Source organism: Anabrus simplex, chromosome 3, assembly GCF_040414725.1.
Source record: "Anabrus simplex isolate iqAnaSimp1 chromosome 3, ASM4041472v1, whole genome shotgun sequence".
In the NCBI taxonomy this organism is placed as follows: domain Eukaryota; kingdom Metazoa; phylum Arthropoda; class Insecta; order Orthoptera; family Tettigoniidae; genus Anabrus; species Anabrus simplex.
This window is the reverse complement of record NC_090267.1, coordinates 486,438,878-486,456,790: the sequence shown is the minus strand read 5'-3', so window position 1 is coordinate 486,456,790 and position 17,913 is coordinate 486,438,878. Positions and strand designations below refer to the sequence as shown.

The 17,913-nt window shown below is 38.7% G+C and overlaps 1 protein-coding gene across 1 annotated transcript in view; it reads left to right on the top strand.

Moving 5' to 3' along the window:
* Positions 1-10,266: 10,266 nt before the first annotated feature.
* Positions 10,267-17,913, top strand: part of LOC136867462 (protein ABHD18) — a 114,086-nt gene continuing 106,439 nt past the window's right edge. Inside the window, exons 1-2 of the mRNA XM_067144669.2 lie at positions 10,267-10,630; positions 10,759-10,843. Of these exons, the coding sequence (XP_067000770.1) occupies positions 10,536-10,630; positions 10,759-10,843 (180 nt within the window). The 5' untranslated portion in view covers positions 10,267-10,535. The remainder of the gene's footprint in view (positions 10,631-10,758; positions 10,844-17,913) is intronic.

The following is a 17,913-nucleotide window of genomic DNA, read 5'->3' as shown; positions in this document are numbered from 1 at the left end:
TGCGCCGACTTACCGGGGAGAAGGGCCGCCCAGATCTTATTGTCGAGAGGCACACCAGGCCAACACCAAGCATTATGAGCTTTAACGTGAAATCACAATTAGTGGTTGTTGAGGGCACTATGGCTGCTCGAGAGTAGGTTGATAGGGTACTCAATCCAGTGGTTGTCCCTATGATGGCGAACATTGCTAATGGGATGTTTCAGCAGGACAATGCCCGGGTTCACACTGCACGCATCTCCAGAGAAGCTCTCCACGACATCACAACCTTAGAATGGCCCGCCAGATCCCCGGACCTCAGTCCTATTGAGCATGTGTGGGACATGATGGGTCGACAATTGGCCAACAGCTGTGCAGTGCGGCAGGCGAGGTTCTCCTTCTGTCTTCAATGTTCGGGGGTTTGAATCCACTCCTTGGGAGAGATTCACCTATTTTGCTCGTATAGAAGAATTTGAGTACGAAAGGATTGACCTGTTTTTTTTTTTTTCCTAGTTGCTTTACATCGCACCGACACAGGTCTTATGGGGACGATGGGGCAGGAAAGGGCTAGGAGTGGGAAGGAAGCGGCCATGGCCTTAATTAAGGTACAACCCCAGCATTTGCCTGGGTGAAAATGGGAAACCAGGAAAACCATTTTCAGGGCTGTTGACAGTGGGGTTCGAACCTACTATCTCCCGAATACTGGATACTGGCCGCACTTAAGCGACTGCAGCTATCGAGCTCGGTGGATTGACATCTCATCAATCGTGTACACAAATACATGTATAAATATTATTATGCAGCAATGTTGCTGTCTGATTGCCTAAAATGTATATGAAAATCAAAAGTGACTCAAGATTTCAAGCTGTATCCTTTACCATAATTCAGGTCAATCGGTCCGATAGTTTTGGAACCCATCTGGAACAAATAAAACAAGACAACATCTTATGGTGTTAAAAATGCTGACCCTGCCGGGTATCGAACCCGGGACCCTTGTGACCAAAGGCCAGCACGCTAGCCATTGAGCCATGCAGGCGAGCGAGAAATATCTCAACAACAACAACTGAAGATAAAATATCATACATTTTTAGTCTTATAACCATTCAAATATTTAACTATTACGACACGTTTAATGGTTTCCTTTTTCTGTATTTATACGGCCCAAACAACTCATTTTAGTAGACAGTTGGTTTATACGGATGGAGATTTCATCGCACAAATACAAATTTTGATTGTCTCCAATATATAGGTATGGGTCGAAATTATATTATGTACAAAAGACACTGAAGTAACAGCAAAGAGAACGAACCGGTACTGTCCAGCATAATACTCTTACATACATATCCTTCTCAAGTTTGCTGGGTGTTAGTTAAAGCAAAGCGCTAGAATGCGGCGCGTACAAAAGCTCGAACTTGCTCGAACTCTGACGTCATCTGTTCGAGCAGCTCGAACCGGGCTCAAGCACATCACTAGTATTTGCCCCGTCTTTACTCTCCAACCAATTAACCAACCAAGCTCTCACACGGCTATTTGGCAACATAAACAATAACCTGAACCACAATACAAAACAAACTGAGAAAAGTAAACAATTGTTGTGTGAGATCAGTTAGTGTAACCTCTTTGATTCTTGTTACTCCTTAGATTTGTTTTCGAGGGCTTTGAAATAAGCAAAGAAACGCACTTCAAGAGAGTAGATTGGGAGTTGGGATCTTTTGTTGTTTTACAAAGATGAACTACGAATCGTTGTACGCTTCTAAATCAAAATAAATGCATATTGTTATTGTAAGCATTAAATAGTGTTTAGTAGCGAGAATAAAGGTAGTTTTTACCCCACAACAATAAGTATGGTACCGGTACTCTGTAACTTGGGATAAACCAAATACAGTTTGGATAAACTTACCATTATTAATGAGAGGCCTGGGCCTTCGCTTGAAGTGACAGTGTTGAAAAGTCTGGAGATAGATTTGACACAGCCACCCTCAGAATGGAATGTAGGTGTTCATCACTGATCCGGGAACGTAATTTTGATTTTATAAACTTCATTTTTTAAAATGTTTGTTCACAAATGTACCGGTAAGTACTCGCAAACGCGCACAAGAATTTTCTCGCAAATTTTAAGAAATCCGGAAATGTTTTTATTACTAAGCGCCCTGTAAAAGTTAATAAGATTTTCTTCCGCGAACTTGTCCCTTAGGCCTAATTGGGAAAAACACTGAAGTTCAATTCATTCGATCTGTAGTTGCACAGGTGCATCAACGACATCAACTGCAAATGGATTTTCGAACAAATTAATTTTCTCCGCATTCACTTAATCTACTAAGAAACTACTAAGAATCTACTAAGAAACATTCTAAGTAGCGATACCACTTCTGGATAATACCAATATAATTGGTCCGTTATTGGTTATTATATTATTATGTTTCAGGTTCCTATGGGAAACAGCATCTTTATCACCACTTCTGGAATCGATAGCGATTCCCTGACGTGAGCGGAAGGCAAATCTGCCCGAGATTAAGACTAATGCAATAAGACGCTTGTTACCGTACTTCGTTTACATTCACTCAGTTGGAGAAACAAAACCTCGCCTGTTGTAGTTCCATGGATGCTTCTTAAGATGCCAGCTCCTCAGTTATTTCACACGCTTTGTCAATCCCCGAATAAAAATTAAAAGTTGTGCTGTATCACGGGCGTCATTACTTTCACCCAAAGCCAACGAAAGGCACTCGAATGATTTAGATTTTTCGCATAGTTGTGAGCACAAATTAGCCCCGAGTTCTTCCGTTCTCCTTATTGTGCTCCGCGATAAGCTGACCGAATTTATCAGCTTCTTCTTTTCAGAACACATTTCCTCCATTACGGAAAGCATTCGGTACAGTTCTTCACAAACTCCTCATCAGAAAATGGTTTCCCTTTCGCGGCTAATAAATGTGCAACTTCATAACTAGCGCGGACTGCAGCTATATTTTCCTCGATCTGTTTCGTGAACGTTTGTTTTTAAGCGGTGAAACCTTTCATTAAATTTGAAATTTTTCTTTCCGTAATACCCAATCGTATTTATTACATATAGGTTTGTGCTTCGGATCATAATGACGCCTGATGTTGTATTCCTTAAAAACGGAGATATTTTCCTTGCATGTCAGACACATTACTTTCCCACTATTGTCAATACAAAAATAGTCTCTTTAAAACCACGGCACTCACTATCCACCTTTCTATGTTTGGAAAGGGACATTTTTGTTCACAAATAAATTTCGGTATTAAAACTACTTTGAATAACAGCAGTTCGTAAGAACGCTAGTTCACAGTACCGTACAGTAGTAAACCACAATGAACCTCTCAAAGACTTTTCGGGTATAAACTGGCCATTTTATGTGGATGTTCCAAGATAACTGTGCCGAATTATTCCCCCGTGGAATGCAGGGGGCCTTCCACTCTCCAGGCAAGTCTGCAGCTGTAATTCCAAGAAATGAACGGCTGAAGTTGGTTCGTTGTTTAATCCAGACGTCATAACGTAGTTGCTCTAGGGAGAGGGTGTTATATACCAAATACAGTACACTACAGTCCCTACTGTATTTGTATACAAATTCATGTACTTGTTCTGCTCTGGACGGCTGCCTGTCACGTGACAAGAGAGCAGCAGTCAGGTCAGTCAGGCGGGTTGCATAGCGTGGCTTCCCGCTCGGAAATGTTGCCATAATTATGAACAATTGCTATAATAATAATAATAATAATAATAATAATAATAATAATAATAAATTATTATTATTATTATTATTATTATTATTATTATTATTATTATTATTATTATTATTATTATTATTATTATTATTTCGAGCATGTATCATGTGAGACGAACAGGACACAGATTACAGAGTATAACAGGACAAGAAAAATATTCATTGACAAAGGAACATGCAGCAGTGTGCAATATGTCCTGAATAAATACATTTTCACGATTAACTGAAGCTTTGGGACACGTACATTTACCGAAAGAAAATACAATTTGTGTGATTTGTACACATTCTTTGCAATCTCATTAACATACATTTCAATACTTTTATGGCATTTATGACTATGACAACAAATTAAACACACGAACTACAACATATCACTGGTGAACACCTCCTTCACGGGACCTTTGGGCTCGTTTAGATAGTATTGTATCAATGTTTGGCACTATCGTTTGCGTACTGGCAAGTCGCAAAGCACATTTCGAGTTTTCATCGGTAAGCCGACTTCTGTGTCTAGATTTACAATGAAAACATATGTTCACATAAATAAGTTCATTCGAATATACTTACAATATGAGCATTAAATATCTACAATCTAGGAAATCTCTCCCATGGAAAACGAACATAAAATTCAGTTAGACTGTTTGTGTTTGCAAACTTACTTTCATTTCAGTATCGCACTGTAAGTCAATCAGTTCCAGCTGCAGTTCTGGTCTAACAGTTTGCACATCCACTGAGAAGGGTATAGCGAACACCTGCAGATCATTTTCTAATGCCTGAATATCGTGAAACCTACTCTCAAATTCGCCATATAGTGACATTAAAACCTCTTTATATTCTTCTAATATTTTACCGGAATAGATTGGAACTAGGCTCAACTTTGCAGTCAAAGTGGGAAAATGCGTTGTCTTTATTCACGAACTGTCTTTCCCACAGTAGTACTTTTCACTTAAAAGCTTTAACACGATCAAAGAGGTGAATAATGGTAAGATATCTACCTTGAAGGGAAGAATTAAGATCATTAAGGTGGCTGGTGAGATCTCCTATCTATTTTCCATTGTTCAGTTTTCCTAGTGGTTCACTGTGCATTTCTGCATTTCCATAAAGAGAGCTATTTCTTTCCTCGGAGCATAGAAGCGATGTAAAACTTTTCCTCTACTTAACCACTGCACGTTCGTATAATACGGAATGTCACCTGACATGAGTTCACGCATATCGTGTCGGAATCTAGCCTGTCAAGAAAGATGTGCTATACCTTTGCTCCACTGGCCTTCAGTACGCATTACGTCATGAACTTTCCCTACTTCTTCCCCTGCTTGCTCGCTAAGCTGCTCTCGTTCCACGAAAGCGGGGAGCAAACTGGCTCCGAAGGCATTTTGCTCTCGATTGACGATGCCTGGTTTAACCCTTACCTGTGTTTAAGGTGGGAATAATTATGCCTCTTACATTTTTTCTACAGCCCAGTAAAAGAAACATTATGTAAAAAAAACTACGAATAATTCAGATATTTTTCTTATCTTTCACCGTAAAATACAAAAAAGTTTTTATTTTCTAGTTTTTTCCGGTATCTACGAAAAACATAAATTATAAAAACTCGGCCAGGGCCACATAAAATGCGTTTGCGGGCATGGAGCTTTTAGTGCCGGGAGTGTCCGAGGATATGTTCGGTTCGCTAGATGCAGGTCTTCTGATTTGACTCCCGAAGGCGACCTGCGCGTCGTGATGAGGATGATGATGACACATACACCCAGGCCCCTTGGCAGCGAAATTAACCAATGCTGGTTAAAATTCCCGACGCTGCCGGAAATCGAACCCGGGACCGCTGCGACCAAAGGCCAGCACGTTAACTATTCAGCCATGGAGCCGAACTTTTTATGCAAGATGGCGTTTATGTAAGAGATGCCATGTGTAAATTAAAAAAAAAAAAACGCAATACAATTGCCTCAGTTACTATGTCTTTCCCGAATTCGATTCCCCGCCGGGTCGGTGATTTTTACTTTCATTGGTTTATTCTTTTGACTCGGATCTTGGGTTTTTGTGACGTCTTCATCATTATAATTAATCATCTGTTACAATTACACTGCGTGAAACGAAACCAAACTAAACCGTTTCGCTGCCTGAGGCCGCCTGCTTCAATCAATAGCCCTCGAAATACCGGAAGCGAATGATGACAGACAACACTGCCGATACAAAACGTTTCGTTTGGTCCAGGCTGCCTCAGTCAGGCGGAAGTTGTGCTGAGGCTACTTGTTTGCAGCAAACATAAGTCAAGGTGAGCCTCCTGTTCTACATTCTGTATCCTCGCAAAGACGTAAAAAGCAAATAGCAGCTGATAAGGTTGCAGAACCCATCATAAGACAACAGAAAACCCAACTCTTGTTTTTTGAAAAGTTTAGTTAGAGATGTAAATAAATGATCTGATGGAAGAAAGCGGCGATTAAAACAGATGCGATGACACTTCTGAACCGCTATCCAGAGGAGCAAGAGCTGTCATCGAATCTTCCACACCAGAGCCTTCCCCTTCCCATCCCGTCACTCCTGCTCCTGATACACTCTTCGACATTTTATCAAATGACACTGAACTGTACACTCTTATGCAACACGATGTACCCCATATTAAAAGCAGTAATAAACTGAAGATATTATAATGCTATTTGCTTTACGTCCCACTAACTACTTTTACGGTTTTCGAAGACGCTGAGGTGCCGGAATTTAGTCACGCAGGAGTTATTTTACGTGCCAGTAAATCTACCGACACGAGGCTGACGTATTTGAGCACCTTCAAATGCCACCGGACTGAGCCAGGATCGAACCTGGCAAGTTGGGGTCAGAAGACCAGCACCTCAACCGTCTGAACCACTTAGCCCACTACAGGCTCTATCATTTTGTTTCGCTCACCTCAATGTCACAAGTAGTTTTTTCCTCTGGGGCTGTGCTTTTCCGAAAAGTCGTGTCTTGTTTAGTAATCTCGTTCCCAATCAAACTTAATGAAAGATCGAAAGTTGCAGGGGTCATCTGTGTAATTAAGAAATCTATCTCCATAGTTCCATAGTCAAGGACACTAGCTTATTACTTTCAATTCTTTTAACATTTAAAGGACGAATCTAACATTTTCGTGGTGATTTTGAATTTAAGAGCAACCACTGCCACATCACTACTATGCATTCATTTACATCCTCTTTTCCAGACGACATCTTGACAACTGTCCGAGTTTGCTGCAGTGTGTGCGCAGAGTTGTTTGAAACAGCCGAAACATTTTGCCTGAAGCGGTTTCAGGCTGTTTGTTTCATGCAGTGTGGTCGTACCCTTAGGTGGACCCGATCCTCACAGACGCGCAGGTCGTCTACGGGCGTCAGCTCAGCTCGAAAGATATGCACCAGGTCTCCCCAGAGGCCACAGGCCAGTTGAGATTTTTTTTTTTTTTTTTCTGAACTGGTGACCTTTAGGTAACCTGTGCATCAGTTTCGGTGGTAATTTAATTTCCCCAGCTCAAAAAAAAAAAAAAAAAAAAAAAAAGGAAAAAAAAAAAAGTATCGACCGAGCTCGATAGCTGCAGTCGCCTAAGTGCGTCCAGTATCCAGTAATCGGGAGATAGTGGGTTCGAACCCCACTGCCGGCAGCCCTGAATATGTTTTTCCGTGGTATCCTATTTTCACACCAGGCTTTACCTTAATTAAGGCCACGGCCGCTTCCTTCCCATTCCTAGGCCTTTCCTATCCCATCGTCGCGATGTAAAGCAAATAGCAAAAAAAAAAAAAAAGAAAATGTATCGGCGAAGGAATGGGAAAGGTCACGAAGGGCATGAAAACATGAAAAGGGAAAGTGCGTAGATTTCACACGTCTAATACCATCGTAAATGGAATTAATAGGAGACTCAGCTACGGACCTGGGGGTCGTCAACCGAGATGGGAGAAGTTGGGGAGTAGCCCCTAATGACAGTAGCGGAATACCTACAGTGACAGAATATTTCGGACAGAATAATCCCCACATGTAATATCCCTGCTATTAAAGAAAGAACAAGTAATAAATACGAAATTACTGAACTCTAAATTGAATGCACTTCGAGGTACTGTAATTATACAACTGCGATTTGTAGTTGAGTTTACAGAGTAATAATACCTTTTACTTATTTGAGATACGAAAATTTGCTATTGAATATTTTTCGGACAGGAGATGTTTAGCTACTCAAGGCATGCTTTGCACTTGTTATGCGCTGTGCAGGCAGATCCCTGTCAATGCCTTCATCATGCACGAAGCATACGCAACGATTCATGAGTGAAATGGGAAACAAAAGAAAGAAAAGGGAAAGCATGTCGACAAATCGCAGATTTGCTGAACAAGAAGAAAAGTACTGTTGACGATATTATATGCCGATACAGATTTCTAGACAGAATTGAAAATCTGCCACAGCCCGAGGATCCTTACTAGGAAAGAAGAGAGGGCAGTAGTAAGAAAAGTGAAAAGAAATCCACGGCTTACTACAACCACTATTGCTGCTGCAGATGAGAGCGAGTTTGGAAAGATCAGTGCAAGTGGGCCTACAATCTGGAGGGTGTTACCAAATACAGTATACCAAATACAGTAGAGTACTGCATTTGGTGTTACATAGAGGTGGTTATCACGGGTGAACTGCAAGAAGGAAGCCCTACATCACCAAAATAAATAGGATCAAGCGACAATGATTTGCTAAGGAGCATCTTAGCAAAGACTTGAACTGGTGGAAGACTGTAACTTTCTGTGATCAATCGAAATTCAGCGTTTCTGGCTTAGATGGGTGCATCATAGTTTGGACACAGAAATATGATGGCAACAGTAAAACATGGTTTGGGGCTGTATGTCGGCTCAAGGAGAAGATGAGCTGGTTTTTATGGACGGAAACATGGACCACCGCCAGTATCTTCGTATTTAAAAAAAAAAAAACTGAAGAAAAGTACAAAAAATATGGGAACTGTTTTAAATTTTATCAGGACAACGACCCGAAACATATGGCCTATAATGTACGGCTATGGTTGTTATACAACTGTCCTAAAGTTGTGAATCCTCCCCCCACAAAGTCCTGACATTAACCCCATAAATAATTTATGGGATATACCGAGCTCGATAGCTGCAGTCGCTTAAGTGCGGTCAGTATCCAGTATTCGGGAGATAGGAGGTTCGAACCTCACTGCCGGCAGCCCTGAAAATGGTTTACCGTGGTTTCCCATTTTCACACCAGGCAAATGCTGGTGCTGTACCTTAATTAAGGCCACGGCCGCTTCCTTCCCACTCCTAGCCCTTTCCTGTCCCATCGTCGCCGTAAGACCTATCTGTGTCGGTGCGACGTAAAAAACAACTAGCAAAAAATTTATGGGATATATTGGAAAACAACATCCGGAAACTTCCCATAAATTTCAAAGCTGATGTAAAGAGACGGCTGCAAAATTGTCCCATTCCACCACAAGAGCATGCCGAGACGCCTGACTGACGTGTTTCGCAGAAAGGGAAGAATCATTTAGTATTAATATTCTTACATGGACTCCATCCTTCATATTTTTGTCGTACTTGCATTTTTGTCCGAATATTTATAAACAGGCAATTTTTGTATTATTGTAATTACATTCATAAGCTTCAAATTTTTTGTGTATCATGAAATGACGTGCATATTTATTTTTGGTATCTGTACGTGAAACTATTCATTCTGGAGTAAGCAAAATATAATCTATGTGTGTTTGTTATTAACATTTTTACAGTATGTTAAATATACAAAAACTCCGCCTGTCCGAAAAATTATGGAGGTCACTGTACATCGCATGCCGCATATACCTTTCTGTGATAAAAGACCCTTCCGTAGTCAGACGGATTTTTACAGAAGGCTGAAGCTCGGGTAGATCCAAAGGGAATGTGTGGGTAGATGCTTTGTTTCTATTTCTACTCTCCATACTCTTTACAAGGCACCGGCTGCCAGCCCTTGAACTATCGCTTGACCTTCAACCAAGCTATTTCCGATATTACTGTTCACTGTACTGAATAGTACAGTATGGAAGTTCTCGTTGCCTTATATAGTTATAATGTTAGTTGTTTCCTTTCTTTCTTGCCATTTTTATCCATTTATATTCTCAGCATACAAATAAATCTTATAAAATGTTTCCTCACTTTAATCTAGTAAATTTACCTTCAGACTCTGCCAGCCCGGCTGTCAGCTGACTGCAGGATATTTGTTTACTAACTTGCTTGTTTACCTTCTCTTTGCTTGTTTACTTTAACAAGGACTGTGCAAGGGCGCAAGTGTCCTGCGAATGTCAACGAAGATTGCACCAATCGTGATCCTATTATTACACGTAAATAAAATACCATATGGGCTTGCCAAAGATCGTCAAGAATAAAGATGTTTTAGTTGTATATCAGCTGATGGGCATAAACAGTCTTTCGTAGACTGTAATGAATTACTCTAGTGATCTACGTGTACTTGAATACGTTATCATTTCCATCAATACCCGTTTTGCGAACTGAAAGCCTTCCATAAACCCATGGGAGAAGAATGGTCAAGAGAAAGATATACTCATCCATTTGAATGATCTTTGTCTGTGACATTCTCTGACCTTGTACGTGCTGTTCGCAAATCTTGCGATGCGAAATCGCAGCCATATCGTCAAGGATTTGACGTTAGGTCCGTTGTCGTATGTTAAATTTTCAATAGACATTTCACTGTAGGCTATGTACCTACTGAACTGAATAGGTAAATCGTGTAGATTATTCGCGTGATGTTCTCTGAATATGTTTTGTTTTATTTTTTTTGATGATCCGGTATTTGACATGGGCCCGTAACTATCGGCTTTATCAGTGGAAAAAATGCCTTCAGGCAGCCGTCTGGATCATGTTTATCGAAGTATTTTAATGACAAAATTCTTTACGAAAGGCTGGGGGAAACCGGAAAATTTGAAAAGGTTTGTAATGGTTATTTTATTATATGTTTACAAATTGGTGTTTAGCAGTAAAGTTCGAAATAAAGAAGTAAGTTTGTAATTACAGCAATGCTGTGTTAACAGGTATTTTTTTAATTATTCATTTTCAGGTTATTTGCCTTCCGGAAGATAGTATCCAACCGAGAATCGTGCTTTAAACTGGTTCCTAGGGACTATCCAATATCCATAGAAAAGGTAAGTTACATTCCTGAAATGTATGGGCTAGCCTAGTTCATAATATTCGTGAGATCAAACTGAAATATACAATTTGAAATGCCGTAGGCCTACTATGAAAGTATATGAAATACGAATTGATATTATCGTCATGTAGCTACGTGTGACAGTCCCCAGATTGAGCACTGGAAGTGATGATATGGTGTATTTCCTAGATTTAGAACAGGTTTGTACTTAAACTTGTTGTTCCCCATTTCAAATTTTATTTTGATACAGACCTTTTTTCTTTAAATTATTAGCCACTATTTATATATCGTTTTTGAATCTTTTAATGGGGGATGGATGTTCCAAATGTGCATATTATAGACAGGAGATAAAGTACCTATGCAATAATAATAATAAAGGTATCACAATTTTATATCCCATGGTGGCAAAATCTTGGAATTAGAGAAAAAGTAGAAAATGCTCCTTAAAAAATAAAATAGAGGTGGTCATGTCAGGTACATTCTGCTACCGTATGAGATAGTATATGGTGCTACCTGCAGAAGTATGACACAAATTCAACAGGAAGCTGCTTGCTGCCTTGAAGACATGGCAGGGACTACTAAAGGCTAAGGGAGATAACCCTGACAGAAAATCATTTCCAGTTAATGTTTAGGCCTAGCAAGTGAGCTGGAGAGGAACTAACATCATGCTAAGAAACATCCACTGGAAAGTGTGGAAAACCTTGCATACCTCAGCAGTGCAATTTCTTAGGACACACTAGCCACAAAGGAGGTGGCATATAGTGTGCAGAAGAGTTCTCACTTTTACCAGCAAGTAAGAACACTCTTTTGGAATCCCAAAGTACCGAGAAAAACAAGGCTGATGTTTAATCAGTACTTCATATTGAATTTAACCTATGGCAGGGCCTTTCAAACACCCAAAATCTCACGCGTGCAAACTGAGGTGCAGACATTCTGTGCACCATGCATCGGCCGGGCTCTGCTCTTTTTGGACCAGCGTTTTGTCTCGGGTCAACTCGGCTAAGCTTGGCTCAACTCTGCTCGGCTGGTGGAGCACTGCAGAGCAAGTGAGGAAGGGGAAGACAGGCATAGGAAAAGAGAGAGACAGTGCTATTACTTAAAATCCAGGAGTGGGGGTGTGCACTCTTGTCAACCTAGTGGTCGTCTTTTGCACCTTGTGCCGTGCAATGCACTCTGAGAGGCCCTGACCTAGGGTATCAAAATAAAAGGAAGTACTAAGAAGGACTCCTCAAGGTTACAGGTACGGTATCTGGCCATGGGTACGTATTGCAAGGTGCAAGTAGGTCGGTAATGTCTTTGAGGTTGAGTCAGAGGTACTCCTGAAGCCTGTGGTAATGTGATGGGGAGGGCCCACGTAAAATAAACGGTGGTTGGTACACGTGAATGTTGACGGGGGGGAAGGAGTACCTTTAGTTGTAGGGCTGTTTTGTCTTATGTTATGTATGTTGTGTTATGATATGTGTTTAATTGACTGTACAGTTGAAGGTGTGCCGTGAAACTACCTCTGTCTACGATGGACGATGTGTGCATGTTTTAGAGCTAAAATGATATCATAATATAACAATATTTTTTATTGTAATCCATATCTTACTTGGTTACACGTTATAATGCACTTCAGGCAGCCAGATTGTACGCTTCTCAACCACTCAGCAACAATATTTATCAATAGTCATAGACAGGGAAAGAGCCACCGCCAGCTACTGGTTTCACACACTCAAGTGAACTGCATTTAACGCTTTCAAGACTATCAACAACTTCAGCTGCACATACCACCTTCATATGTATAGTACGCGCACCTTTTCTTGAGCCCGGATCTCCATAGTAACGAATGGGAACCAGGGCTCAAGAAAAGGTGCGCGTACTATACATGTATTTAATAATATTCCAACAGTACAAAAGTACCCCATATGAACTCAGGTGCATAATAGCACAAAAATACCCCATACGAACTCGTGCATATAATCTTCTCATGCTGGATGATTCAATAACAATGCAAGATGTCAACTTATTTTAAGAACAAGTTTTTACCTGCTATATTGGGACTGTAATAAGACATATATATTTTAAAGTATTTTTTATCAAGTGTTGTGAGCATTTTAAAAGTGTTTATATGGTTAATATTTTAATAAGGTGATCAACACGAGTTTTAGGTCAATAGACATATTCAAGATTAGGAGCATTAAACTAACCACTTTGAAACACGCCAATGTCTGTTACACATAATCATTTGGCAAGGCACAACACCAAATTGTAACTAATGTAAGGGTGTAACACAGCTGAAGATGACTTCGTAGGAAGTCAAAACCGGTACTGTAATTCAAAGAGTTACAATAAATATTTATATTGATTAGGTGGATGTTTTTTTTCTTTTCTATGATATATGATAGATATCGATACGGAGCATAATGAAACTAATAAATCAAGATCAAGATATCATTTTGATTCATCTCAAATTCACAGAAGACCGGGGTTCAGACACAGCCCCTTACATCGGAGAGTTAACCACGGTTTCCCCTTGCTCACAAGCTAAAAATTTACCAGTACCTCTAACAAAGATTGTAAAAATAAAATGAAATAAGTTTACTTTAAATACAGCATCAAATCTCAAATAAAAAAAGTACATATGGGCCTAGCTACTTTTTGGGAGGACAGACTTTCGAATCCAGGCACGTCGTCTTCTTCACATACAGGGTATACAGCCCATTCTTAATCTAACATGCAATCTACACTACAAATTTACATTATGAATAGAGTGCTTTTTCTATTCCCTCATTTGGGATACTGTCCACTGGCAGTGGTGAAGACCCTATCGTCATGCTTCCTGACTCATATTGAATAATTAACTCAGAGTAAAACTGCTACATTAAACTAACACCAATATTAAAAGATTTTCCCCCTTCCTAAAGCACTCTTAACCACACATTAAACCAACACATGGCCATGCAGTTAAATAAATCAGACTAAAGTGCTTGAAATTAGCCTCACTTGGTTCCTTCCCAGATATCTCACATAATTCAAAATAAAAATCCTACTGACCACTTTAAGCTACAATTTAATATTTATCAAATTATACTAATCCTGTCCTTACATTCTCTACCTATTTACAATAAGGAATATTGGCATTCACAAAGTTGTAAAATCGTACTCAACACTGTGACGGGTCCTCCATCGTTCGAGCCTCGGAAGGCTCACAGGGTTAGCCTACTCCATGTTACCGCTGTGGTACACCATGGGTTCCAAACGTCCCTCGATGACTCTTGAGGTATCCATGGGTCTTGAGTTCATGAGCACTGGAACATTACTAATCACACCACGTTCAGAAAGACTCTTTCTCCAAATGTCATTTATTTTTCCACTTGCAATGATAGCATTCACCCTCAGTATGACAGTTAAATATTTATTAATCCGATTCCGGCAAAGGGATTGCTACTTTAATCAGACCAAGCTAGTACAGTAACCACTGTTTCGACACTGCTACAGTTTAAGCAATTTTAATAGATTGTGATATTGGATTCCTATGTTCAAAACCCTGTCTTGGATGTCTGATTTTCTGCACACAAAGACTGTCACTCCGTAATTCTCCAATACAGTTTAAAATTTGAGTTATATTTATGTTATCTTACATGGACTTCCCTGCTTCGATACCCGTGTGTCTATCCACATGATTTCACAGTTTATTCACGTGCACACTGCGGGCTCATCACAAGACATTGAATAGAGAATAGTTTTTCTCACCCGACATTTGGCACGATACAACGTCACGGTCTCGCGATGCGAATGTACGACACAGTTTATTCAGATGTCCGGCGCGTTGTGACCGACCCATAGTTTATATGGCACTATAGTTTAATCACAGTTTTCCACTGATAATGCACTAGAAATGTATTCATTCTCCGCACTCCCATTTACTTTCACAGTTTTCCACAAAGACAAAGCACAGTGCGACCACAGAACCCGTGTGGCTGCCTCAGAGACTCAGTATCAACTACTCCTTCACCCTCACAAGGGGAAGCTTATATGTTTTCACACAGGGTGGCAGGTAAGCCAAGAGATGGTCCCCACTCCAATTTCTAGATCTCAAGATTCACGAGGTCTACGGTAATTACCGATGTGACAGATTGTGTGGCCCGTCAATCACTATTACTTGCTGTAGTGCAGAACCCAAAACGATCAGTAGTTAAATTATAAATTGGCCATCTAAATCAGGCCTCCGACGGGGAATCCCTATTGGCGGTCCGGTTCACGGCTAACGTGGGTATGTTCCAGCCGCTTACATAACTACTTGGTGGCGTAATTTCATAAATTATGTTATATTAGTCTGATTTATAATTTTGCCAAGGACCAAATATTGTCGATGTTATTTTGACATGTGTTTTATGCTTAACTTAGGCGACGTTTTACCAAATATGCTTCCAAAATTACCTTCTCACGTCGGCTCTACTGTGAGTCGGTGTTTGTTTTAGGGGCGGAGTTAGATGTATTTTTCTTCCTTGTCTTCCCTCATCGTACGCTCTCGCTTTGGGGATTTCTTCAGCTACGAAACGCGTGAGTTCGGCGGCAGCCAGTTGGGGATGTTGCACAATATGGTGCAACTTAGCTCCCGTACGGACAAAGAACTCGAAGCTTGTATACTTCCCACATATTAATTTCATAATAAATATTCATAGTGCCGATACGGTCACAATACCTTTATATAATTTGCTTTCAGTTTTAGTTGCAATTTACCACAGAACATTTTAAATACCAGTCATTTACAATAATTTAAAAAAAAACTTTCAATATATTCTTCGGTAATGTCTTTGTTGAGAGTCCTCAAAACCTTATTCTAATTAATTTAAAAAAAAAATCATAATTAACGTTCTTCTTCAGTCCAAATCCACAATTATAATTTTAAACATCATACTTAGCCAACTTTGAAACAGATTTTATAACAACAAAATTAATCTCTTCTTGATGACCCTTCACCCACAGGGACGATGACTTTGTCCTTGATGTCTTTTCCTGAAGGCCGTTCACCCACAGGTCACACTTCTTATTTCTTCCATTTATCTTCACACACATAACTTTTGAATACAATTTCAAGCTCACTATTTCCTATTAAATTCGCTGCAGTTTTGCACTTATTGCAAAATAAGTATATTTTGCTTTAAATTGTCCTTATCACTTTAATTCACTTTAATTTGCGGAAGTAAAATTGATATATTCTTAACCAGAACCATATGATTGATAATCTTAACCATAATGGTCAGTAATAAATTGATCCATATTGACAACCAATATATCGTATTAAAATGTCAAATAAATATGCATGTCCACTTTGTCAACACCAATATGAAATTTACTACAGTTTCAATACATGAACATGTTTCAAGAACTTAAGATCCCTTTGAGTAAGAAAGCTTTAAAAAAAAAAAAAAAAAAGTCGCATGTAGAACAAATAATAATAATAATAATAATAATAATAATAATAATAATAATAATAATAATAATAATAATAATAATAATAATAATAATTTATTCAACACTCAGTATTATCAATAAGGAGAATAAATATCATAAATCAGGAACTTACTGTATAACATACCAAGAATGTAATAAGCAATATAGGGGAAAGTCTGGAAGAAGTTTTGGAGATTAGGTATGAAGAACTTGTAAATTCCATCAGACAACATAGATTTTCAGCAATAGGAGAACATATGAAACATTCATAATTTAACTGACATCGACAAATGAAAATTTTACACACGACTATTAAAGGAAACTTTGTGGATATACTTGAAAAGATTTGAATCTATTTAGCACAGAAAAGGAACAATGATTTAAATTTGAACAAACCATGAAATGAAAATAATATTTTATTTAAATTAGCAAGAAGATGTGTAGGGAAGAAAAGAAAGAAAAAGAGTAACATAGTCAACACTCTCCTCTAGTCTTATGCTACAGATCCATTTATCATTTCCTTGTCTTATCCTTGAAGAACCAGTAATACATAAAAGACCACAGGTTTTCATTCCTATTAATATGAGAACAGAGATTCTTTTCTGAAAGGCTCATTTTCAATTTATATGATGTCTTTAGCATCTTCCTTTCATAAATAAAATTGTTGTATGAATATCTTCCAAAGAAAGAAGAAAAGAATAGTAGCTAACATAATTTCAAAGCTCATTTGCATTTTCATTGAAATAATTGAAGCACATGATATGCCCAGTGCTATAAGAAATGTTTATTATAATAACTTATGAGATTTGTAATGTTAGTTTAAGCCACTGAAGAAGAGAACATGTTTGGTATATTGAGACTGTAATAAATTTCATAACAGTGTTGACAAGGTAAACATATTTAGTTGACCTTTTAATGTGATTGAATGTATTTTTTGTTGCATTTATTGTTAATGCAAAAAAAATCATGCATCTGCTAATCTATTATATAATTTGAATGTACTAACCCAAACGATGAACAGATTCTTTCAACACTAGTTGAAGAAGCCTGTGCTGCAAGTAACTGTTCAATAATGGGAAAAACTTTGTCATTGCATTTATTAAAATCATTCTTTTGACTTACCACTACTCAAAGGTTGTAACATATGATGAGACTTCTTTCTCAGAAAGTAATTCTTGAAAAGGGAAGGTTTTTAACCGAAACTTGACAGTTAATTGAAAGAAGTGAACTTGATGAATACGTTAACTTTGCAAATCCAAATGCTGCTTTCTTTTCCTCTTCAATTAAATCCAGTGCTGAATTCTTTACTTTGGCTCCAGCATGTAATCGAAGAAATGAGCTTGTGTTAGAGGCATATTGTATCTGTTTATGAATTATTTTTTTATATTTTGACATTTGTCGTTTTTAGTTTCAAACTCCATTCGAAAATTCTTTGAGGGATATACTGACTCAGAAATAGTACAGTTGTTTTTCTGAACTGCATCAAGGACAGTGACAATAGGCATGTCCTCTACATTCCATTTTAATACAAAATTAGAAACACTTTTGTTTGTACTGCTTTATCAATAGTCTCACGGTTTTCTTAACAAAATTTTAACAGAGTTGGCAAGCCATTAAGTTATATCT